At 36.8% G+C, this 25,056-nt stretch overlaps 1 protein-coding gene across 3 annotated transcripts; it reads left to right on the top strand.

The window, feature by feature from the left end:
- The first annotated feature begins 1,318 nt into the window (after positions 1 to 1,318).
- LOC128621202 (uncharacterized) lies at positions 1,319 to 23,559 on the top strand. Of its 3 annotated transcripts, XM_053646799.1 has the most exons (28): positions 1,319 to 1,392; positions 1,790 to 1,905; positions 4,218 to 4,296; positions 4,395 to 4,775; positions 4,971 to 5,273; positions 5,420 to 5,716; positions 6,060 to 6,431; positions 8,564 to 8,851; positions 8,971 to 9,267; positions 9,611 to 9,985; positions 10,294 to 10,587; positions 10,694 to 10,987; positions 11,228 to 11,602; positions 11,688 to 11,975; positions 13,086 to 13,379; positions 13,464 to 13,502; positions 18,284 to 18,625; positions 18,794 to 19,090; positions 19,179 to 19,290; positions 19,402 to 19,434; positions 19,542 to 19,568; positions 20,002 to 20,049; positions 20,148 to 20,180; positions 20,292 to 20,318; positions 20,438 to 20,479; positions 22,485 to 22,553; positions 22,829 to 22,868; positions 23,090 to 23,559. In XM_053646799.1, the coding sequence occupies exons 3-28, from the start codon at positions 4,260 to 4,262 to the stop codon at positions 23,144 to 23,146; spliced, it is 5,061 nt and encodes a 1,686-aa protein (XP_053502774.1). In that variant the 5' UTR covers positions 1,319 to 1,392; positions 1,790 to 1,905; positions 4,218 to 4,259; the 3' UTR covers positions 23,147 to 23,559. The 3 variants fall into 3 exon arrangements, with proteins under 3 accessions (XP_053502774.1, XP_053502772.1, XP_053502773.1); XM_053646797.1 differs by lacking the exon at positions 4,218 to 4,296; XM_053646798.1 differs by lacking the exons at positions 1,319 to 1,392; positions 4,218 to 4,296 and having other exon boundaries at positions 1,624 to 1,905.
- Positions 23,560 to 25,056: the final 1,497 nt, after the last annotated feature.

The following is a 25,056-nucleotide window of genomic DNA, read 5'->3' as shown; positions in this document are numbered from 1 at the left end:
TCGTTCGTTCGTTCGAGAGAGAGAACACAGAAATAAAGAAAGTAAATGCAGAAACATGATTTAACTCAACACAGTCCCAAAAAAGGAACATTATCCACAACAGAACATAAAACATTTTTACAACAGCTTGTAAACTCCTCTACATTATTTGTAGTACTATAGAAGTCAAAGTCAACTTTCTAGCAAAAACAGTGTTTACGTCAAAGTCTAAGTAGGCCTACTCTTCTATTTTATTTCTTCTTGTGAGGTAGACACAAGACATAGGCTTGACATAGGCTAATACAAAATTAAGTAACTGACATTTCTCTCTCCACTTCTGACTGTATCCAAAACCAAGAATAAACAAATGCTTACAAAACTTTTCTCCAAACATCATGAACATTCGCTGTAACAACTGAAAAAAGGGACTCAGTCTGTCACAATCCAAAACAGTGATATACTGTTTCCCTCTGCAAACATAAAGGTAAATTAGCACTTACTTAGGGATTAGTAACAGAGATAAAAGCATTGAGAGAGAGAGAGAGAGAGAGAGAGAGAGAGAGAGAGAGAGAGAGAGAGAGAGAGAGAGAGATTGATGAAGTGATGACTGTTTATCGCGGCTATAAGTGAGAACAGGAACTAGTTTATCTCTTTCTAGTTCCTAGAAAGTTTCACATCTAACTATAAACCGTTAAATGTGCTAAGTGTCGTACATTAATAAATTAAACATCACAACTGTTGGGAAACCCTTTTGTTATAAGCAGAATAAACACACGACTGGCCGTGCAGTAATACGAAATGAATGCACTCCGCTTCATTCACACTGAGCAGCAGTCGAGCCCGGTTTAAGAGTTCAGAGGCCCCTGGGCACAATATCTTGTAGCCCAAACAGTTGTTAAATGCTATTTTATACTTATAAATACTATTTGCACCTCAGTTTTGTTGCACATTAACAGGATGCAGTAATAACATAGAGTGTGAATGACTAGGCTATATTTATTAAAATTATTAAATGGATGCCACCTTATTGGGACAATAAAGCCCTCCCTACACCTACCCCTAACCGATAAACACTTTATTATTAAACAGTCGTTAGGCACTTTATTTCCACTTTTCTTAATTTTTATTGAAAACAAATGCCTTTCTGATCTGATACGAGATGGGAAAAGAGAGAAGAGAGCTTCCGGCCAAAGACAGATTCAAACTCGGCAATGTTTAAAAAAAAGAAAAAAAAAAGGATTTTTTTTCTTCTCCTCACTTGGGCCCCAAGTGCGCATACGCCCTGGTCGAGTCCCGATACTCTCTCTCTCTCTCTCTCTCCACATCTCCATGCAGCAGACAGACAGATAGACAGACAGACAGCAGCTCCTCCCAGCTCCTATCACAGTTGTGTTTTTCTTGGCTTGTGTGGAGGTGAGTGATGATAAACAAAAGACAAAACTACCAGTGCCTCGACTTTAGCTAATTAGCCCAAAGACAAATTTAGTTAACTTGTGTCTTACTAACATGCATGACTCAAGCAAAGTTATCATGGCCATACAGGCTAATGTACTGTACCTAATGGAGACACTACAGGTTAATACAGTAAAATTTGTGTCTAATAACGTCATAACAATAGCCACATTGATATGCAAATTAGGCATTAACTAATTAAAATGTGCTAATTTACATACATTTGACAAAGCACTGAAGGTGAACAGGATAAACAAAATCACTAAAGCATATCACCACAGAACTTCCCCAGTTAATGACTTACATCAGTTATTTTTTCTGTACAACTGCACGGCCTGTCTTGTGTTTTTTCTTACAGGTTTGTCATCTGACTGGGTGGGATGCAATGCTTTGTGATCACCATACTTAAGCACCATACTGTGATCTGTTTGATGAGGGCTAGATTTCTGAGGAGGAATAAAAGATATCCACTTTGTAAGTACAAGGACAGTTATCTACATTACTTTCTTTTTTATTGCCTAGTACTTTTACCTAGTTTATATTGGGCATTTTGTAACTGGGAAATTAATAAATTTGATAAATATATATAAATCATATGAAGAACAGGGTTAAAAAGCCTTATATATAAGCTTTTTTTTGGTATGTTTATGATGTCATTTCTTTTCTGTTACCTTGGACAAATAAGTCACTGCACAATTAGTACAATTCTAAATGATCTCCAGTGCTCAGATTGCACAGCTTTCTTGATGTCTTAATTTTCTGATGCACACTGTTAAAAATTTATGTAACCTCATTTATGTTACCCTAACCCTGTTAAAAATTTATGTCATGAAAGCTGTAAGTTTGTACAGACAAAATAACGGTGATACATATGCACAGACCTGCACAATTTGAACAGTGTTAGACTTGTCATTGTGTTTTCTGCTTTGTTATTCATGACAAAAATTGTCATGAATCATGTATTATTGCCCGTGTGAATTCTATACCAGAGTTTGCTTATTGCTTATTGCAACACCAAAACTTTTTCACCAAGACTGGGCTAAACTTTTTCTACCTATTCCATTAAATGTCACATACACCCAGATCACTGAAGTGGAAACCAGACATGTTTGTTACACTTATCTTTAACTGCGCAATGAGCACTCATTGTATTGAATTATGTAACAGTGTAAGAGGGTATTGTTTTTTTTGTTGTTGCTCAGAAAATTATGTAATACATTTATTATTCTTGGCTTATAAAAGGGGATTCTAATCTTATGTTGACCCCACAGATATCTGCCTGCAATCTGTTTTCTTTTCTATTAACATTGCTGTTTCTAAGTAGAATATACTTTCACTTCTGAAAGAGAGGAGAAGAGAGGTGGTGGGATACTTTACGTACATTTTCATATCTGGAACATTATCGAATATCAATAAATGCATAATTATAATTTACTGTACTTTGTATTTACTATACATGATAGATTTTTGTTGCACTCTTTTGTACAAGAATATACTTTTTAGGATTCCTCTCCATTCTCTAGTTTTGTCATTTAAAAGACAACAAGCATATATTTGACAGATTATTTAATTTAGCTAGCTAACAGCCACAAAGCAAACCACAAAGAATTCAGTAGTTACAGTATGTAGTGTATATAACAGTGGTTGAAAGAATTTTGCATTCTGGATAACTGGTGATTTTAAAATCAGTTCTGTAAGACACAGGTAGCCAGTGAAGTGATTTATGTGCCGGAGTGATATGATTTTCAGTCTAGTATGTGTAGCATTCTTGTAGCTTCATTCTGAACTCTTTGTAAGTGTTTAATGGAGCTCTTTGGCAAGCCAACCGAAACACTGTTCCAGTAGTCGAGTCTAGATATAACAAATGCATGTATGAGTTTCTTACTATCTGTGGGGGAGAAAATATCATGTACTTTAGAGATGTTATGAAGGTGATTTGCCGTTTTACAAACATTGCTACTATATTGTTGTTTTTTTAAACTGAAAGCACTATCAAACATCCCTAAATTCCTGATGTAGACATTAGCCTTGTGAGACAAGGATCATTTCTCTGTGCATCATTAAAACCACTTCCAGCTGTGTCTTAGATGCAGTGAACTAATCCAAGAGCAGTTTGTGGTATGACATGGGCAAACCACTTAAACACATTAGTGGCACATAGTCAGAAACCCACTGTTTGGTTGTATAGTGCAGGATTTGAAATACTGTGAGAAAGTGTCACTGAGGCAGAACCCAACCTGGCAGGAGAATGAGCAGTGAGTGCTGCTTACTGGGCAACACGGAGCAAGTTTGTTGAGAAAAGTGTAGTGGGTGATCGCTAATAAGGCTAGCAGTGCTAATGATTGAACTTGAAGTTAATAGGCACCATGCAGTGCTCTAGTGTTTCACTAGGAAAGGGCTCACAATGAATAAAATATACACTCACTACAGTAGAAGAAATTTTAGGAAGCTATCAGCAGCTTTGCATGACAGTCACAAGCTGCGAAGCGAATAGCTCCATATGGTGTACATGTTCTCTGACAAGTGGTCTCAAAAAAAAAAAAAAAAAGAGAAAAGAATTTTTACAAATACTATGTCATATGTCATTTCCTGGCTTTTTTGGAAGATGCCGGTGTATGTGAACATGCACACAATATGTGATTTTGGTATAAAATAGAACAGTCTATATTTTGATGTCAGATGAATTAATTACATTTCCCCATATAATTAAGCTTGCACAGAACAACTGCTGTATTCTCAGAAAATTGCCTTATAATCTCATTAACATTGTACCATGTCCGTTCTAGAGTCGACACTCTGTTTATCTGCATTCATTTTGTCCTGAGAACATGAAAAGGTTGCTGCTACTGGATATAATACTTTATGGTACAGTGTTTTATAAACTTAAATACTATTTATGTATAGCACAACAATAGTCTGTTATGAACATGAGAATGAACTAACATACCAATTCTCGCACACAGGCATCCTGGTTAATAACACTTGGGCCTGGTCAGTTGACATACCACACAGCGTTTATGGCCTACGCAGATCCTGCATTGTTATACCATGTTCATTCTCCTATAGGTATTATCCACCTTATAACCCTTATCGGGTAGTGTGGTATCAGTATGTTGATCGTGGATATCCTCTAGTGTATGACAGTTGGAACCCTATGGAAGTGATTGACAGGTACAGAGGAAGAACCAGGATATATACGGGATCTCACTTGGACTGCAGTCTAGTGATTGATGACCTTAGTCTTTCCCACGATAGAGACAGAATATATACATGGATAGACCCGGAAAATGTTGGAAGGAGAACTTTCAGATTCTTTGATGTTACTACTCTAATTCATGTTAAGTGTAAGTGTTACATTTTCTTACCATGTTGTACATTCCTTTACAATATAGTTTACAGTTTAAAAAATCTTTTTTGTGAAAATGGAGCTTTGGTACAGTTTAACTTCTACTGGAGCTTTGCTACAGTTAATATTTAGAAGGTACATGTAATTTTGTCTGATATATTTCTGCTTTTTCTGTCTGTTTTGAATGAGGTAGCAGCTGCAGACAAGCCCATTGTTTCCATTTCTGGGGGTTATAAAATTGGAGAAAGCATTACAGTTCAATGCACAACATATCATTCCTGTCCTTACAACCCCCCCTCCCTAAGTTTGACTGGGATAGATAAAAAACCTGGAGCAGAAGACAGATTGAAAGACAGCTTAATTCGTTCTGATGGCACCTGGGAAATCAGACTAACACGTGAAGGAATTGTTCAGTCTGAAAGACATACATTTCTGTGTTCAGTTAGACACAGGGGTGGCCTCTCTGAATCCACTACACAAATACATATTGCACAGTGTAAGTAATATTTTTTCGTTGTATATTTCTGAATTCAATGTATTGTCCATAAAAAATAAACTGCATTGCTATCATACATCTGTTTATTCTGTTTTTGTGTCATTTTTGTGTATTGTCTTTTATAACACCTTTATTATGTATCGTAGGTTCCATTGATCAAGCCAGGATTACTCCTGATTCAAACACAGAGTTTCTGGAGGGTCTGGAACAAGACATCGTTTGCTCTGTTACATACATGTGCACCAAAAACCAACCTCATTTTCTGTGGAATGATGGAAAGTTACATGGAATCATATCATCCCCTACAAAACGAGGAACAAAATATGAAGCTAGATCCACATTAAAGTTCACAGCAAAGGCTGATGATCATGGCGAGACCATTACCTGCCAAACAAATTTAGAAGGGAAGGTTCAAAGAGTGCAAATTACTTTAAGAGTTAAGAGTGAGTAAGAATTTATGAATTTAAGGATTTTTTACTCACCTGTATCCTTACTTTTCCTTCTCCTCTCTTTCTTGACATCTATGCACATCACTTGAAAATTACTTTAGTTTTCATTTAGCTGTATTTAGTATGTTCTCTTGACTGTTAATAAATCTGAATTTGCATAAGCTAAATCTAAGTTATGAATGCTTACATTTAGGGCTACAGGCAGGGTTAGGATTTTTATGTATTTATGTTGCACCAATCAGGATCTGGTATTGCTCATTTTTATTAGGATTCCTAGATATTTATTATGGCATCATGAAAAAAATATAATGAACATTTATGTGTATTTTCATTGTAGAATCAATGGGCTCACTTGACTGGAGTATCACAATGCCCAGCGCAATCACTGGTATCCGAGGTTCCTGTGTGGTCATTCCCTGCAGTTACGAATTCAAAAAACCCCAACATAGTGGCACTGAAGTGAAATGGTATAAACTCTCCACTTCAAAAGACTCTTTGGTTTATGACCAATCCACATCCAATATCATTAATGATTTCAAAGGAAAGACAAGTTTATATGGATCAAATGACAAAAACTGCAGCTTACTGATCCAGTCACTTGAGAGGCAATATAATAAGGAAATACTTTTTCCCTGGATGGACCAAAAGTCTATTAAAGAATACCACCGAGAAAATGTAAATGATGGAACAATTACCCTTAATGTGACAGGTATGATAAATGCTTTTACTGGATTTACTTATAAATTAATATACACTATATGATATTTATTACATGGTATTTCTATTTAATATTATTAATTGCAAATTAAGCCTGTTATTAATGTTACTATGGTTTTAAGTACAAACAAAGAACAAACAAAACCAGAGCTAAAGTACACTCATGGAGCACATTATTAGGAATGTGAGGCACCTGTACACCTACTCATTCATGCAATTTATCCAATCTAATCAGCCAATCATGTGGCAGCAGTGCAATGCATAAAATCATGCAGATATGGGTCAGCAACTTTGGGTAATGTTCACATAAACCATCACAATATGGAAATAATATGATCTCAGTGATTTTGACCGTGTCATGATTGTTGGTGCCAGATGGGCTGGTTTGAGTATTTCTATAACTGCCGATCTCCTGGGATTTTTATGCTCATCAGTCCCTAGAGTTTACTCAGAATGATGCAATAAAGAAAAAAAGCATCCAGTGAGTGACAGCAGGCGGAAACGTCTTCAGAAAGACTACAGTAACTCAGATAATCACTCTATACAATCGTGATGAGCAGAAAAGCATCTCAGTGTGCACAACATGTCAAAAACTTGAGGTGATTGAGCTACAACAGCAGAGGACCATGTCAGGTTCCACTTTTATCAGCCAAGAACAGAAATCTGAGGCTACAGTGGGCACAGACTCATCGAAACTTGACAGTTGAGGACTGTAAAAAAAATGCAGACTGGTCTGAAGAATCTCGATTTCTGCTGAGACACACAGATGGTAGGGTCAGAATTTGGCACCAACAGCATGAATCCATGGACCCAAGCTGCCTTATGTCATCAGTCTAAGCTGGTGGAGGTGATGCACTGGTGTGGGGAGTGTTTTCTTGGCGCGTTAATACCAATCAATTATCGCTTGAATGCCACAGCCTATTTGAATTTTGTTGCTGACCAAGTGCATGCCTTCATAGCCACAATGTACCCATCTTCTAATGGCTACTTCCAGCATGATAATGCACCATGCCACAAAGCAAAAGTCATCTCAAACTGGTTTCATGAACATTACAAAAAGTTCAATGTTCTTGAGTGGCAAAGAGAGGGAATTACTATAGTGTTCCTTATAAAAGTGCTCAGTGAGTGTTAATCACTATAAATAATATTAAGATCTAAAGGACTCGAAGAAAAGGGTATTGTGGATAATAATAATAATAATAATAATAATAATAATAATAATAATAATAATAATATAGCGATTTTCATGTTTAAGCTCAAATGCAGCTCAAAATGCTTTATGAAGTACTAAAACAAAAATAAAGAAACAAAATGTAGTCAAAAATTTTATATTAAAATAGGCAAATAATAATAATAATAATAATAATAATAATAATAATAATAATAATAATAATAATGAAAAGAAGAAAATAGGCCAGCATGTCAGCACAGCAGTTAGCACAGCATGTTGCTGCCTCAGAGTTCCAAGTTCGATAAGGAATCCTAGTTACTGTCTGTTTGGAGTTTTGCATGGTCTGCCCTCTGGGTTCTCTAGTTTCCTCCCATCTCCCAAAAACATGCCAGTATGTGGATTGACTAAATTGTCCCTAGATGCGAATGATTGTGTTTACTGTATCTCTGACTCCATGGCAACCCTGATCAGGATAATTAAAGTGTTTGAGAAAGAAGAAAATGATAACAATATACTGTAAATAAACATAATAGAAAGTGTGTAAAATAGAATAAAAGTGCAGTAATTAAGATATAAAAGTAAATATAAAAAAATATATGAACACTATTTGTTAACATTATTATGGGGCACCTCTTTAAATTCATTAGCATAAGCATTTCATTCAAATCTGGCAGGACTGTCATGGACATTATATATGAAACTTATATTAAAAAAAAAAATCTAGATATATTACAAATCACTTAATCCCCACATATGTGTAACTACTAGATAGGGGATAAGATATGGCCATTTTAAACATCCAACAAGTGTAACAGAGCAAAGAGGGGCACCTGTTAATGTACTTTAAGAAAAAACTAAATACCCCAGTTAAGTGATAAAGTACTTTTGTATGTCTTTTTTCTTCTTCTTTTTTTTTTTTTGTCTCACTCAAACTCTATTTTTACCTTTTAAAGATACTGTTGAGAAACCACAGGCAGAACTTCTTGGCATAGCCAAAGTTGGTGAGCCAGTAACCTTGTCCTGCAGTGTGTTGCACACCTGTCCTCCAACACCCCCAACACTGAGCCTGAGTATTTCACGTGAGACTCCAAGTTTTACACACACACCCCTACATAATGGGATATGGAAGGAAACCATAGAGATTACATGGACAGTTGAGGAAAATGATAATTCTGTTACTTGTACTGCGAGTTATGCAGGTGGACAGACATCAAAGACTGAAATCAGTCTTAATCCTTTATGTGAGTTTGAATAAATACACAATTTCTGTCTGTAAAAAGATTATTAGAGTAAAAGTACATTTGTGTATCATTTTGTTAGTGTGTATTGTCTTATATAATATTATTATTATCTGTTATAGGTCCCACTGATCAAGCCCAGATTACTCCTGATTCAAACACAGAGTTTCTTGAGGGTGTGGAACAAGACATTGTTTGCTCTGTTACATACACATGTACTAAAGACCGACCTTACATTTTTTGGAGCGGTGAACAGTTGCCTGGCAGCACGTTTCATATATCAAAGCAGGGAACAAAACAGAAAGCTGAATCCACATTAAAGTTCACACCAAAAGCTAGTGATAATGGCAAGACCATTACCTGCCAAGCAGATTTTAAAGGAAATGTTCAAACAGTGGAAATCACTTTAAGGGTTCAAAGTGAGTAAGAACTTTTGGTGTTAAAGCCTTTTAGTTGACTGTATCCTTACTTTATCTTCTTGACATGCATGTCCATCATCAGTACATTCTCATGATTGCCAAATGATAAGAATTTGCATAAGCCAGCTCTTAAGTTATGAATGTTTAAGGTTAGGGCTTCAGGCAGGGCTAGCAGTTGTATGAAATATGAGCTCATTCTTGTTAGGATTCCTAGATATTTAGTATGGCATTATAAAAATGTAACATATAATAACATTTTATCCATCCATCCATCCATCCATCCATCTTCTACCGCTTACTCCTTCTTCAGGGTAATAACATTTTATGTGTATTTTTATTACAGGGTCAATGGGCTCACTTGACTGGAGTTTCACAATGCCCAGCACAATTACTGGCATGCGAGGTTCCTGTGTGGTCATTCCCTGCAATTATGAATTCAAAAACCTCCAGCATAGCACGACCAACGTAAAATGGTATAAACTCACCACTTCAGGGTACCTTCTGGTGTATGACCAATCAACAAACAATATCATTAATCGGTTCAAAGGAAAGACAAGTTTATTTGGCTCCTCAAATGGCAAAAACTGCAGCTTGAAGATCGAGCCACTTGAAATGCAGCATAGTCAGGAAAGACTATTTCCCTGGATGGACCCAAAGTCTATTGAATCATACCACAGCAAAAATTTTGATCATGAAACTATTGCCCTTGAGGTGACAGGTAAGATCACTTAGATCTTATTATATAAATATACAATATCTATATCATCTTTATTACATTTTCTTTCTATATATTATTACTAATTGAACATTTAGCATGATAGTAATATTAGTATGGTTTAAGTACAAACAAAGAACAAACAAAACCAGACTTAAAGTAAATCACTACAGTTGTTAGCATATTAAAATACATTAATTTCAAAGAAAAGTAATTCAGGATACATATATAACTCATATAATGTCTCCCATTATTTTTCCCTTGTAAATGTGTTTTGTATCACTCACAAATGATATGTTTACTTGTTAAAGATATTGCTGCCCTACCACAAGCAGATCTTCTTGGCATAGTTAAAGTTGGTGAGCCAGTAACCTTGTCCTGCAGTGTGATACACACCTGTCCTCCAACACCCCCAACGCTGAGTCTTTCTCTGAGTAATTTTCGTGGCACTCGAGACTTAATTCACACACCCCTTCATAATGGGAAATGGAAGTTAACCATGGAGGTTACCTGGACCGTTGAGGAATATGACAAGTCTGTTACTTGCACCGTGAGTTATGCAGGTGGACAGACATCGAAGACTGAAATCAGTCTTAATCCTTTATGTGAGTGTGAAACAATAGCCATGGATTTTAACTTAAAAAGCCCGGTATGTCAGCTTGTAAGCTTCACTTCTTTTTCTTTAATGAACACTTTCACTATGTTTCCCAGGTGACTTTCACAAACCTGTAATAAGTCCAAGCCAAGATGAGGCTATGGAAGGAATTGAGAAGAGCTTTACCTGTACTGTGAACCACACTTGTCAAAAAGAAAAACCAAACATAATCTGGAATTACAAAAACCTACCAGTTTCTGTTGAAACACATAATGTTTCCCCCTATAGTTGGAAAACAGTTTCCACTTTAAAACTGAAACCATCAAGGCATGACCATGGAAGGACATTAACATGCACAGCTCAAACTACAGAGAGAGAGACTTCAGATCATGTTACTTTAAAAGTAAAAAGTAAGTTAGTCTGCATCATTTGATTACAAATCCAGCAAAAAAAAAAAAAAAAAAAAAAAAAAAAACCCTCTGTGCTAGGTGCAGTCCAGCCCTAGTCATCAACAAGAAATAGTCAAAAATTTGTAACTGTTCACTGTTTTTAGTAGTTTTTTTTTTTTTTTTTTTTTTTTTTAACATTGTGAATTAATGCTCAAAAGTATTTTACTCACTGCATAATTTGTCATTTGTTTTCTAATAAAGGGGGGATGCATTCACTGGACTGGACATATACAATGCCCAGCAAGATCACAGGTCTCCAGGGCTCCTGCCTGGTCATTCCATGCAGCTTTGATTTCAAAGCAGAAAAACATAGCAATGTTAAGGTGAAATGGTACCTATACTCTACAACAGAGTACCCTTTAGTGTATGGCCCAGATAATGAGGATGTCCTCAGCAAATTCAATGGCAAGACAAGACTATACGGATTGCCTAGTGAGAAAAATTGCAGTTTGGAAATAAAGCAACTTGATATGCTCCATAATGGGGATAGACTGTATCCCTGGATTGATCCAAAACCAGTTCAGTCATTTCACAAGGAAAATTACTATGACAAATCTATTGAACTCCAAATAACAGGTAGTGCCACCTATTTATATAGAGACATTTTACATTAACAAGGAGTGTTTGATCTTTAATCCAGTCTACTGCTTGCTTTTGACAGAACAAGCCCTTAAACCAAAACTAAAAATTACTGGCATACCAAGAGTGGGAGAGCAAGTCACAGTGTCCTGTAGTGTCCTGCATACCTGTCCGCCCAATCCTCCAAGTCTGTCTGTGGGGAAAGCACTTGGGACTGACATCACTGTACACACTCCAGTAGAGAATGGCTTTTGGGAAACCATCAGGGTTCACTCATTTATAATTAAGGAAGAGGAGCAAACTGTTACATGTAAAGCCACATTCCATAGTGGACAGACATCAGAAGCACAAATCAATCTCAATGCTCAGTGTAAGTAGTAATGCCTGGACAACAGGCTGATTTACACCTCCTGATTATTGCAAAAGTTGTCTTGATTTTACACTGGTCTTAAGCAATTATCTTTCCATATTACGTGAAGGTGTGGGGTGTGTAAAGTCAAATATAAACCCATCTAAACTATTCACAGTCCAATTGTTGTTTCCCCAATTTACAACGGTAAATATGTTCAATATTTAAGACTCGATATATTGTGTGGAAATTAGAGCAGCAGGTAGAGTTGCTGTCTTACAGCTCCAAGGCCCCTAGACTGATCCTGAGTGGAGTCTGTGTGGAGTTTTGCATTTTCCAAAATATCCAGATAGAGAGGCTTTGCTACATTCCCTGTAGGTGTTTCTGGGATAGGCTCTGTGGCCCTGAACAGGATAAAATGGTTACAGGAGATGAATGAATGAACATCCTGTAGTTTTTGGTGTGTGGGGAGTTGAGACTATCTGGTGTAATAATCTTGATGTCGTGTGAAAGACCAGTAACTAATGACAGCTGAGCTAAACTGCCATCCTACATGATCATTTTGATCTGAATTCAGGTTTGTTCATGAGAAATCCTACAAGAGCCCAGCTTCTGAAAGTTGGTTGGGACTGATTTAAGTGTGTGTTGTTGTATCCTAAGCGAACCTTGTAGTTTGGGATTTGGTGACTAAATACAAAATTTGCCATTATATTGCAATATCTTTAAATGGTGTTCAGGACTGTATAACTCTTATATGGTCCTAGCTCGTTCCTCATTTTACAGCTTCCCAGAGCAGCAATTGTAATCATATATCACTTAAATATCAGAATTGATTTCTCCTTACATGCTTGGTGCATGTACTACCAGTGTTAGCAATTTGCATCCTACTGTAGTTAAAATTACAATAAAAATTCAATACTATGACACAACTGAACATCAATTTGCCATTTGATGTTTCAACATAAGTAATCATTCATGAACGATCTGTTAAGAATGCTTTATGATTTATAACTATACACAGCATTGACACTACAGTATGACGATATACTATGATGTGGTATTCCTCTTCCCACTAAATTTAGAGTATTTTAATTAACATGTGCTTTTACAAGGCTTATAATTTTATTTCAGGTACCTATAAGGATATAACCATTGATCCTGAGGTGGCTGATGTTGTGGAGGGTGTTGGGAATAACTTTACGTGCACAGTTTTCCATTCCTGCAAGGGTCAGCCTCCAGTTTTCACCTGGAACTACAAAGACATGCCAGACACTGTGGGGACTAAAAAAGGCCCATCATTAACCTGGGCCACCTACTCCAATGCATTATATATAGCTTCAATGGAGGATGATGGCAAGAAACTGACTTGCACTGCAACATTTCCTGGTGGAAAGATCACAACTTCCATTGTTTTACAGGTTCAAAGTGAGTGACTCTTTGTTCATGACTGTAAGATTAAAGCCATTTACCATTTACCTGATATAACTTCTGGTTCGTATTCATTTCTAGGATACGTGCCAAAAGTGGTGGATCCATTTGAGAATGACAGTATGTGTTTTTTCTATTTTTATACTTTACCAGTATAAAATGTATAAAAGTGTTCATAATCGTATGTGTGTGTGTGTGTGTGTGTGTGTGTATGTGTATATATATAGTATGGAAATAGCCCGCGAGGGGCGGAGCACAGACATGCAGGAGACGCTGGGTACAGTGACCAAGTGATTAATTTTATTTTCTCTTACGTGGGTGCTGCCAGAAGTGAGGAGGTGCGCGGGGGTGTGAGTGTGTGAAGATTTGTGTGGGGCGGGCATTGCGGCGCTCTCCAGGGCGTGTTGGGATTTCCCCGAAGCGTGAGGGCTTCCTCGTGACGTCGTTAAGCGTCGTGTTCGAGCTCACCAGGCCGCGTCCTCGTCTGCACCCGAGCCTTCTGGAAAGAGAGAGAGCGATTAGAAAAGAATGTCGCCGTCTGGAAGTCAGAATCATTCAGAAGCGGTGACGCGCACATGTCATGTGAGCAACTACTCAAAATCGCACGTGCGCAAATCGTCCTCTTATACCCCTCCCCCGTCTGCTGAGTGGTGGAATTCTCCCGACCGACTCCCCAATTGCCGGCTGGGGTTGTGTCGATGGCTCCGCCCCATCGTGACGGGCCTTCCGGCTGTCGTCGAGCTTGACACGAGGCTATCCGTTTCGTGCCTGCGCGGCAGTCGGGGAAGGGGCAACTTTCTCACCATGCGCGCTGGCTGTCGGACCGTCGCGACAATATATATATTTGTAGCACCCATTTGGTGTAATACCTTTTACTTGAGGGAGCTACCCTGAGTTCTTCTCTATTTATCCAGAGAAATACTAAATACGTTCTCTTCTTTGTGTTTTATGTTACTCGGCTAATTCCTTGGGTTCCCTATGCATTCAAGAATTATCCAATTAATAAATATACTCATTATGAAATACCCACTATATCCCCTCATGCCATGATAATATCTCTTATCACTGATTAACTACCTATGATCTTAAAGTGTATACACTTATGTTTAACTTTTAGGTCAGTAATCAAACCAATGTTTAAACCTTTAACCTTTTTACTAATATAGACACAAAGTATTTAACATGAAAGTCAGGCATTAGACATTCAGCTTCAATTTTACATCATATATTGTTTTCAGAATCCCTTAAGAAGTTTTAAACAGCACAGATTAAACATCAGAAAATGTATGCACAACACTCAAAAGATATAGGCTATTCACCCAGATTAACTGAAAACAAAAACCCAACATTATCACATAAACCAACAAACTAATGGTACCCAGTTCCTCGTTGCAGGCCTGAATGTAGCTGACGTATGTAGAAGCCTCAAACCAAATGGCTGCTTCACCACGAGGGCATAAACAAATAAATAGTACATTTGGTAAATAATGTGGTCACACTCACGCAGGGTCGTTGCCAGATAGAAGAAAGGGAGATTCACAGCTCCTTTCTCCGTGACAAACACAGTCTCTGCACCTCCAGTCGGCTGTTCGCTGACTTATTAGCAAAATCCACGTGTGCACTAGCATTCAAGTCTTAACAGCTAGCTCTTAGCTATTATATTCTTTCTGAGGTCATATAACGTCTCTCCGAAGTTATATTCTCCACAAATAGCTTATTCCACCACTAAAATCACATATCTCTGGTTGACCACTTAACTCACAGTGATGGTACTTGAGAAAAACCGCAGCTACCGAATCCACACTCCTTCCACACGCACACTCTTCTCTCTTCCCTCTTTCTCTCTCATTGTTTCCCCCCAACCCTCCTGTGACCTGTAGCTCACTCCTGATTGGTCCATTAACATAACAAATCAAACTGACCGTTTTTACATCCACTCCCAAATACACAGGTAATATAGCATCACACATAATATCTTTAACCATTTAAATCTATTTAATAACTTATTCAAGGACTGAATCAACTTAAATAATGACACTATTTTTCACCCCGCTACATATATATATACTCACAAACAACCCACAACACTTTCAAAAAATTTTAAAAATAAAATAAAAATGAAAAATAAAAACAGAATGCAATGATTTTAAAATCTCATAAACGCATATATTATTCACAATAGAACATAGAAAACTTATCAAATTTTTAAATTGAGGAAATGTACCATTTTAAGGAAAAAATAAGGTAATTTTGAATTTGATGGCCACAGCTCATCTCTAAAAAGTGGATTGGGGCAACTATAGGCTGGAAACGTGTTACTAAAAAGAAACAGTGGAGGAACATTTAGCAACTAATTATGTTAATTGGCAACAGATCAGTAACATGATTGGGTATAAGAAGAGTATATTAGACAGGCAGAGTATCTCAGAAGTAAAAATGGGATGGAATCTGGATGGAAGCATAGGTTGCTCTAAATCCTGTATATATACACCTTTCAGCATTGATGGTGCCTTTCCAGATGTGCAACCTTCCCATTTGATAGGCACAAATGCACCCCATATCATCAGAGATGTAGGCTTTTGAACTGAGTGCTGATAAAAAAGCCAGATGGTCCCTCTCCTCTTTAGTCCTCTTTTGTTTAGAGGACGTAGCATCCATGGTTTCCAAAAGGAAAATTTCGATTCGTCTGACCAGAGAACCACTTTGTCGTTTTCCACTTTGCCTCCGTCCATTTTAAATGAGCTTTGGCCCAGAGAAGACAGCAGCGTTTCTGGATCATTTTCACATATGGCTTCTTCTTTGAATAATAAAACTTTAACCAGCATTTGTGGATGGCACGGCAAACTGTATTCACAGACTATGAGTTCTGGAGGTGTTTCTGAGCCCATGCAGTGATTTCCATTACAGACTCATGCCTGTTTTTAATGCAGTGCCACCTGAGGTCCTGAAGATCACAGCCATGCAATATTGATTTTCACCCTTGTCCCTTGCGCGCAGAGATTTCTCCAGATTCTCAGAATCTTTTGATGATATTATGTACTGTATGATGAGATATTTGTAGTCTTTGCAATTCTACATTGAAGAACATTATTCTGAAATTGTTCCACAAATTGTAGACGCAGTTTTTTGCAGATTGGTGAAGCTCTGCCCATCTTTACTTCTGAAAGACTCTGCCTCTTTAAGATACTCTTTTTATACCCAATCATGTTATTGACCTGTTTCCAATTAACCAACAGCTGTTTCTTTTTGGTAACACTTACTTTTTCATCCTTTTGGTGCAGCCATCACATTGCCTTATTTTTTTCCTTAAATTTCCTCAGTTTAAACATTTGAAGTTTTCTATGTTCTTTTGTGAATAACATATGGGTTTATGAGATTTGAAATGATTGCATTCTGTATCTATTTACATTTTACACAGTGTCCCAATTTTTTTTGGAATTGGGGTTGTGTGTATATATATATATATATATATATATATATATATATATATATATATATATATATATATATATATATATATGATGCAGAATTCATAGTTGAATCAATGAATGCAAGCTGTCCAGTCCCTGAGGCAGCGAAGCAACCCCAAACCACAACATTTCCACCACCGTGCTTCACAGTTAATATGAGGTGCTTCTCTTGAAAAACTGTCTTTGGTCTGTGCCAAACATGTCTGCTGTTACTGTGGCCAAACAACTCTATCTTTGATTCATCTGTCCAGAGCACATTATTCCAAAAGGCCTGGTCTTTGCGTATATGCTCATTGGCAAACTATAGTCTAGTGAAGGCTTTTTTCCTCCTATGCATGTCAAATCTGTGCAATCTCTTTCTGATTGTAGAAGCATGCACTTTGACACCAGTAGTTGCAAGACTTACTAGCAGATCCTGTGATTAAATTTTTGGGGTTCTTGGAGACTTCTTTTTTGCATCAGACGGTCTTGTAGATTATTTTCCTTACAGTGGAATGATGTATTTCAAATAATTTGGAGATCTTTTTAAATCCCTTGCCAGATGCCATAAGCATCCACAACCTTTCTTTCTGAAGGCCTTACATAACTCTTTAGATCTTGGCATGATGACAGCACTCACCTCAATAACAGTGGGAACACCAGACACTAGATATGAGAGGGGTATAAATAAGACAGGTTCCACCTGCACTCCCTAAGCAGGTTCTAATCCCTGGCACCCAATCTTGAACACCTGATTCTAATTTTATGGATTTGAAGGTGTGTCTGCGATTTGTTCGATGCAGGGGAAACGGGAGAACCAGGGTTGGATTAACGCACACTCTCGCATGCCGTAGATAAAAAAGTCCTTTATTTTTCTTGACAAAAACAAATAATGAATGAAAACTTGTTGAAATGAAACCTTACTATTGAATTTAACATAAAATGAATTATTGTGAATTGGTGTGCAGGAGCGTGATCAAAACAGGTGTGCTTCCCAGCTCTCCATTTTCATCTGCCTGTTGGAAGGTTAACCCACGTTATATGCACCTCCCACATCACACGTGACCCATGACCCAGGAGCAAACGCACCACCAAACCTCACAGAACACAACACAATCCCAAACAAACAGATCAAAAACAGCCCCAAATTCCAACTCCACAACAAAATGGCAAAATGGCTGTAACAGAAGATGTGATAAATGTGGTGGTGTACTTACATTTTCCATGTGATTGATCTGTACTTTTGTTCATTTAAATTGTGAAAATTACTACAAAATGTCAATTGTATGTGTAATTTGATTGATTAATATTCACTGTTTCAAAGAGGATCAAATGTTTGCTTGTCCAAATATGTAAAAAACAAAAACAAAAAAACAACCCAATTTCCATGGACTGTATTTTTTTACATGACTGTATATAAACCTTAACAACCCTTTGCTTGCTTGATTTCAGCTGTCCACGTGTTTGAGGCAAACGTCGCGCCTAGGATCAGTGCTTTGACCGGCTCCTGTGTGGTGATACCCTGTACTTTCCAGACTGGTAACGAATTCATTCCGCGCCTTCGAGGTCTGTGGTACACCAGTGATGGCAAATATGTTTACCACACTGGACAATCCAATGTTATGGACAACTTTAAGGGCCGCACAAAGCTTCTGGGGAATCCAGATGACAAGAACTGCACTTTAGAAATTGATAATGTTCAAGCTCATGACAACGGGCCATTCTGTTTCCGTGCGGAAAAAGGCAACGATAAGTACAGCTTCAACCACAGCTGTGTGTTCATCATCATGAAAGGTGAAACAGTTGTATCATGTTATGTGCATGCTTTTTTAGACCATCAGCAATGAGCCCAGTTGTGTTCCAAAGGTGCTCTCTTGCACAACAATGAAATTATGGTTATATATGTATAGTACAAGAACAAGAAAAAACTTGATGAACATCCTTGTCTTTCTTTGAATGTAGCATCTCCGGACAAGCCTGTGATATCGGCTCTTCCTGAGAAAATGGAGCCAGGAAAGCGATTCACAATAAACTGTTCTGTCAATCATACATGTTCCTCATATCCCCCAACTATCACATGGAATGTTCCGGCTGCCAGAGAAGTGGTGAGCCACGTGAAGAGAAGTGCAGGCAAATGGGAAACAACCTCCACAATTACTTTCATCCCAACAGGCTATGAAGAAGTAGAAAATCTCATTTGTCGAGCCTCTTTCAGGAAGGGAAAGTACGAAGATAGCTCAACCTTACTGAGTGTGAAACGTGAGTATGGCAAAATCCTTCAGCTTAGGTTTATTTTTTAAAACCATGCTACAGTGGATTATTATATAACTTGTGTGTACTTTTTTAGGATTTGAAGGACTGGGTATGGACAGCATAGGACTTTATATAATTCTGCCTTTGTTTACATTATTGCTTTTTTGTATTGCTGTGGGAATCATTTGTAGAAGAAGAATCCAGAAGTAAGTTTTTATAAAGTATTTATATCTTTATGTTCTTTCCAAAAATTTTCTTTTAATATTGCAATACATAACTTACTTTGTAATATTGAAATATTGAACCTAAAATTACAGAAAATCTAGTGATGAACCAACACCTGAAAGAAGGCAAGAATTTTTTTAAAACTGAAAATTGTTTATATTAGAAATGCAAATGTAGAATGTAGATGTTATTCACAGTACAGTAAATCTGTATTATTTTTCTTTTTAAATAGAAGATCAATTTGGAGCCAACTTTCCAGGTTAGAACAAACTTCTTCAAACTCAATCAGGGTATAATTTTAAAAACACAGTATTATGACAAACCAGAAAAACCTTATTGGAATTACTTTAAGCCTGATATATTAAGATTACATGTATAACTGCTTTTTACATACTGTAGCTGTGTGAGAATGTTAATATTACAGTTGTTATTATTATTATTATTATTATTATTATTATTTTACAGTTTTATATTACAGGTTTTTTTATGGTGACCAAAAGGAGAAAACAGTTCAACTCAGATATTATTTAACACTTCAGTTCAGATATTATTTAATTGCAACAGAAAATGATCATTATAATTTTCTGTCATGATTACTGCCACTCAATACATATTTGTGCTCCTTCCCATTCCAAAAATAAAACAACAAAAATTATATTTTTCATGTTTTCATCTTAACTTACTTTCTAAAGGAGATACAATGGGGCTGCAAGCTGGCTAAACTCTTCTATGGAAACTAGGTATATACTGAAGAGAATTTGCTCACAAATCTTTTTTCCATTGTTACTGAAAAACTACTTGATCATATTAACAATGTTCTATATTCACCCTTCAACAGCTCACCTCCAAGGCCACCAAAACCAGAGAAGAGGTAAGCTTTGTTGTGTAGAGATTCACACTTAACTGGGTAACTGAAATTTTTAAATAAGCCACGATATTGAATAGCTTAACGTGCAATAAATTTGTTCTAACCTTTTCTTAGGCGTAGCATCTGGAGCAGGTTTTCCAGGTCATTATCTTCTATATTCATTATGTGTTTGTATTATTATTTTATTATCACAAACATTTAGCTAAATTACAAATTTTCCTATAATTATCATCATTATCATCATCATTTTGTATTCACAGAAGAGGTCCAGTGACCAGTACAGATCTGACGGTGCAGTACAAGTGGGTGACACTTTTAATAACACACACAAAAAAAACCTTTACAGCATAGAATACACAATAGTACAATAAGGTTGATGTTAAAAAAGAAAGAAAATGAGCTGCATACAATGTGGTTGACATGCAAATATTTTGAAACTACATGAATCTTTCAGTTTATGTGTAAATTCTGTTAAATGTGACCCTGATGCATGCAACTGAAATCAGATTCTTCTATATACAAATTAAACCCCACTTGCTACCATTGTGAAAGAGATTTTACACTGCCGCTAATTTGTTGGTTTAAATATAATGGCAGAAACCAGGCAAGTGTGCAGAACTAAATTACCAGAGAAAATGTTTCACAAGAATAAAAAGAAACGTATACAAAGTTAATGAAACCAAAAATCATTCTGATACAGACACAGAATCAGCATGTTTATATATGTATACACTCAAGAGATACAACTGGGAAATCCTGTAGGTTTCTCTTTCAATATAGAGAATAACACTTCAAATGGAGTTAGACACTGGTTCTGCTTTGTCAGTAATTTTCCATAAAGATTACAAAGAACATTTCTCACACATAAAATTGCTGTATGCACCAGTAATGCTGAAAACATATACATCCCCCTTCGAAAGTAATAGAAGGCCAAGGCCATATTTCTTTTTTTGCTTTTCACTGAAGACATTAGGGTTTGCGATCAAAAGATGAATATAATAGGATAGATCAGAATTTCAGCTTTCAGTTCCTGGCACCTTTTGTGGAAGACCACACATTTTTTTAGGTGAGAAAAAGTTTTGGAGCAGATAGTTTTAAAGTAAATAACACTTAATAATTTTGGTTGCATATCCCTTGCTTCCAATAACATCACCAAATTGTTGCATTCTTCTTTTGTGATGATTTTCCAGGCTTGTACCACAGATTCTTTCAGTTGTTGCTTATTTTGGTCTTCAGGAGGTGAAATGCTGCTTAATTGGGTTAAGATCTGGAGAATGACTTGGCCAGTCTAAAAACTTCCACTTTTCCCCACTGATGAAGTCGTTTGTTATGTTGTCGGTGTGTTTTGCCTAATGATGAAGGTCATCCCGATTAGACTGGATGCATTTCTCTGTAAATTGGCAGACAGATTTTTTGTAGACCTCCAAATTCCATTGGTTTATTCTTTTTTAAACAAAAAATGCAGTCTTCACAGGAGCACCCCAGGGATCAAACCAATAGTAGACATTCAGAGCAATTAATTATTTAAACAATCAATCTAACAAGATACACCTGGGCAAGAAGAAAGACTTGTCAATCACATATTCATATATTTGTGATCACTTGAAAAATGGGTGGGTTCAAAGAAAAGGTGCCATGCTCTAAGTTGTTTAACACATTTAGATGTAAATATCAGTACGTGAAAGCTGAAATTATGATCCATCATCTCATATTCTGGGCAGCTGTGGCTCAGATGGTAGAGCAGGTTGTCCATTAATCGTAGGGTTGGCGGTTCGATTCCCGGCCCACATGACTCTACACGTTGAAGTGTCCTTGGGCAAGACACTGAACCCCAAGTTGCTCCTGATGGCAAGCTAGTGCCTTACATGGCCGCCATTGGCGTGTGAGTGTGTATGTGTGAATGGGTGAATGAGAACCAGTGTAAAGTGCTTTGTAGAACCATATAGCACTATATAAGTGCAGACCGTATTCATCTTTTGATCTCAAACCCAAATGCCTTAAGGGAATATCAAAAACAAGAGATTTGTCCTTGCCTTTCCAATACTTTCAGAGGGAACTGTATTTGAACCTGGTCAAATAGATCATATTCATATGTACTTGTCAATTTGCTCTAAATGCATACAGTAGTTTTATTTTAATGTATTAATGTAACATTTAATCCATTTTAACTAATAAACATCTATATGTTATAAATTAGTTTGTGGAAAATAAGTCACGATGGAGTAAATTAAGCAAGGGCTGGTTTTTACATACGCTTTTATTGTAACGATCATAAATAGTCAATGAAAATGTAACTTTTATTCACAGAGTAAACAATGTCAGTGCAGCAGCCACATCTGCAGGATATTCAAAACCCCGCTTTCCATCACCAAAGAGGTACAGTATATTCTCTTTAATAATTTCTTTTAATAAATTTAATAGTTTCCTTGCTGAAATCAGATTAGACCTGCAGTATTTAAAAAAAAGACAAATCATATTACATAAACATAGTTCATTTCTTATTTGCATATTTCTGCTGAAAAAAACTATAAAACAACATAAAAATACATTCAACACTGTACATACAGTATTTCACTCTACCTTCTCTTCACTTTGCCATCTGTCTGTCTCTGTGTGTTAATTTCTCTCCTTTTGTAAACTATGCATCACAGTGAACCAAAGTGCTACATATCAGGTGGTGGCCACTTAGCAGTAAGTATCTAATAAAAATGATAATAATAATAATAATAATAATAATAATAATAATAATAATGAAATGAGCAGTTGTATTTATAATTCTATAAGAACTACCACAAGTATTCCAACGAGTTCGTTAAACAGCTATATGTTCTTTTTCCACTGGGTGCAGTTTTAATGCTCTGCTGGTCCTTGATGCTTACTTACTTTGTCTTTTTCCCCAAAATCCTCTATAGCATTATGATGATGATTACACCAACACTGCAGATTTCAAAATGCATCGGAAAATGTAATCATGACAGGGGAGTCTATGCAGAAGGAGTGAAATACCGTTGTTTTTCTATGACTTGGCTAATTTGGAATTTATTCAGTTTTTAAGAGTGTTGTTTTTTGTAGGAAAATATTAAGACAAAGCAGTAGTTACTGTAGCAGGTGTTTTGTGATGGCAGATAAAATAGGAAAAGAATGAAACGAAATTGAGATACTGAGAATAAGAAGATGTATGTATGTTATTCATATGTATGTATGTATGTTATTCAATGTATGTTATTCTTTTTGTTTTCAGATATCCTGTATGTATGAGTGTTGACAATGTATAAATATAATATACATCATTAGTATGCACCATTTTATAGCATATTGCTTTCTGTATTATGTTATATGCATGTGGAATGAGATTGTGTGCTGAATAAAAATTGGAACATTAGTTAGTGGCTAATTGAATTATTCACTCACAGTAATAAAAAATAAAAAATTATTCATACCTCCATCTTCTATACCACTTATACTTTTAAGGGTCACAGGGAATCTGGAGCCTATCCCAGGGAGCATTGGGCACAAGGGGGGTACACCCTGGACAGGGTGCTAATCCATCACAGGGCACAATCACATACACACTCACACACCCATTCATACACTACAGAAACTTTAGACATGCATGTCTTTGGACTGGGAGAGGAAACTGGAGTATCCAGAAGAAACTCCCACAGCACAGGGAGAACATGCAATCTCCACACACAGAGCCACGGTGGGAATCGAACCCCCGACCCTGGAGGTGTGAGGCGAACATGCTAACCACTAACCCACCATGCACCCTTATTCATACCTAATGCGATTTATATTACCTTTATGATAATATTACAGTGTTTAACGAATTAAAAAATTACCACCACATCCATGTCAAACATGCAGATGCTTGCAGTGCATATATCATGGTGATGGTCCATATCAGGGCTTAGACCACAGGCGGACATGGACACCAGAAGTGGATTTTTTTTTTTTAAATTAATGTAGAGCAGACAGATAGATAAAACTAGAAAAAAAAGCGGGGGATGGGGAGGGGACTAGGAAATATGTCTAAGAAACAAAAGGTAAACACCAGTCTGAGGTGCAATGTAGCAGCACACACAATGAAATAATGAACACAGCCAAGGAAAGTGGTTATTACATTGTTCTGAACTCAAGAAAAATAAATGCTAACCCACATTATTTAAAAATAACACCCCCCCCCCCCCCAAAAAAAAAAAAAAAAAAAAAAAAACAAAACTCTTACACTGGCCCATACACCTCTACTCTATGCACTTTGCTTCTCTAGAACTCAATTATAAATCTTGTATGGTAGCACTACTTGTATTGTTCTCCGCTTGATACATCACGTTGCTTGTATTTCCTCATGTGTAAGCCGCTTTGGATATAAATAAATAAAACATGGAGATAGCATATATTGTAGCACTAGCATTGGCTTGCAAAAAACATGTCCTCCTTGAAGTGGAACACCGCAGATATTCAGGAAACTCATCCACTCAACTGGAGGAAAATGTTTTTAAAGCCAGATCAAAGATAATCAAAAAAATGTATATTTAACAGTGACTACGTTTACATGGACAGCAGTAATCTAATTATTGACCTTACTCTGAGTAAGATAATAATGTGATTAAGGTGTTTACATGAGTCAATTTTAGAATACTCCTGTCATGTTCCCGTTTTACATGTTATAGGACATAATTAGATTACGGCACACGTCATTACGTCACCGCGCCACGCCGTCCGACGTCCCTCTAGAATTTCATGTATTAACATACAGTTCGTCTTCGTTATGGTACTGTCACGATTCCCCCTTGAAGCAGTGTGCGCTAAGCGCGAATGCGCGAGCACCTGCTTTCCCGTTGTTGACCGTAGTGACATCTGGACACGTGTGTTTTGT

The sequence above is a fragment of the Ictalurus furcatus genome, chromosome 17 (genome assembly GCF_023375685.1).
Source record: "Ictalurus furcatus strain D&B chromosome 17, Billie_1.0, whole genome shotgun sequence".
Lineage (NCBI taxonomy): Eukaryota > Metazoa > Chordata > Actinopteri > Siluriformes > Ictaluridae > Ictalurus > Ictalurus furcatus.
Note: the sequence above shows the minus strand (reverse complement) of the source record. Positions and strands in the feature narration are given on the sequence as shown.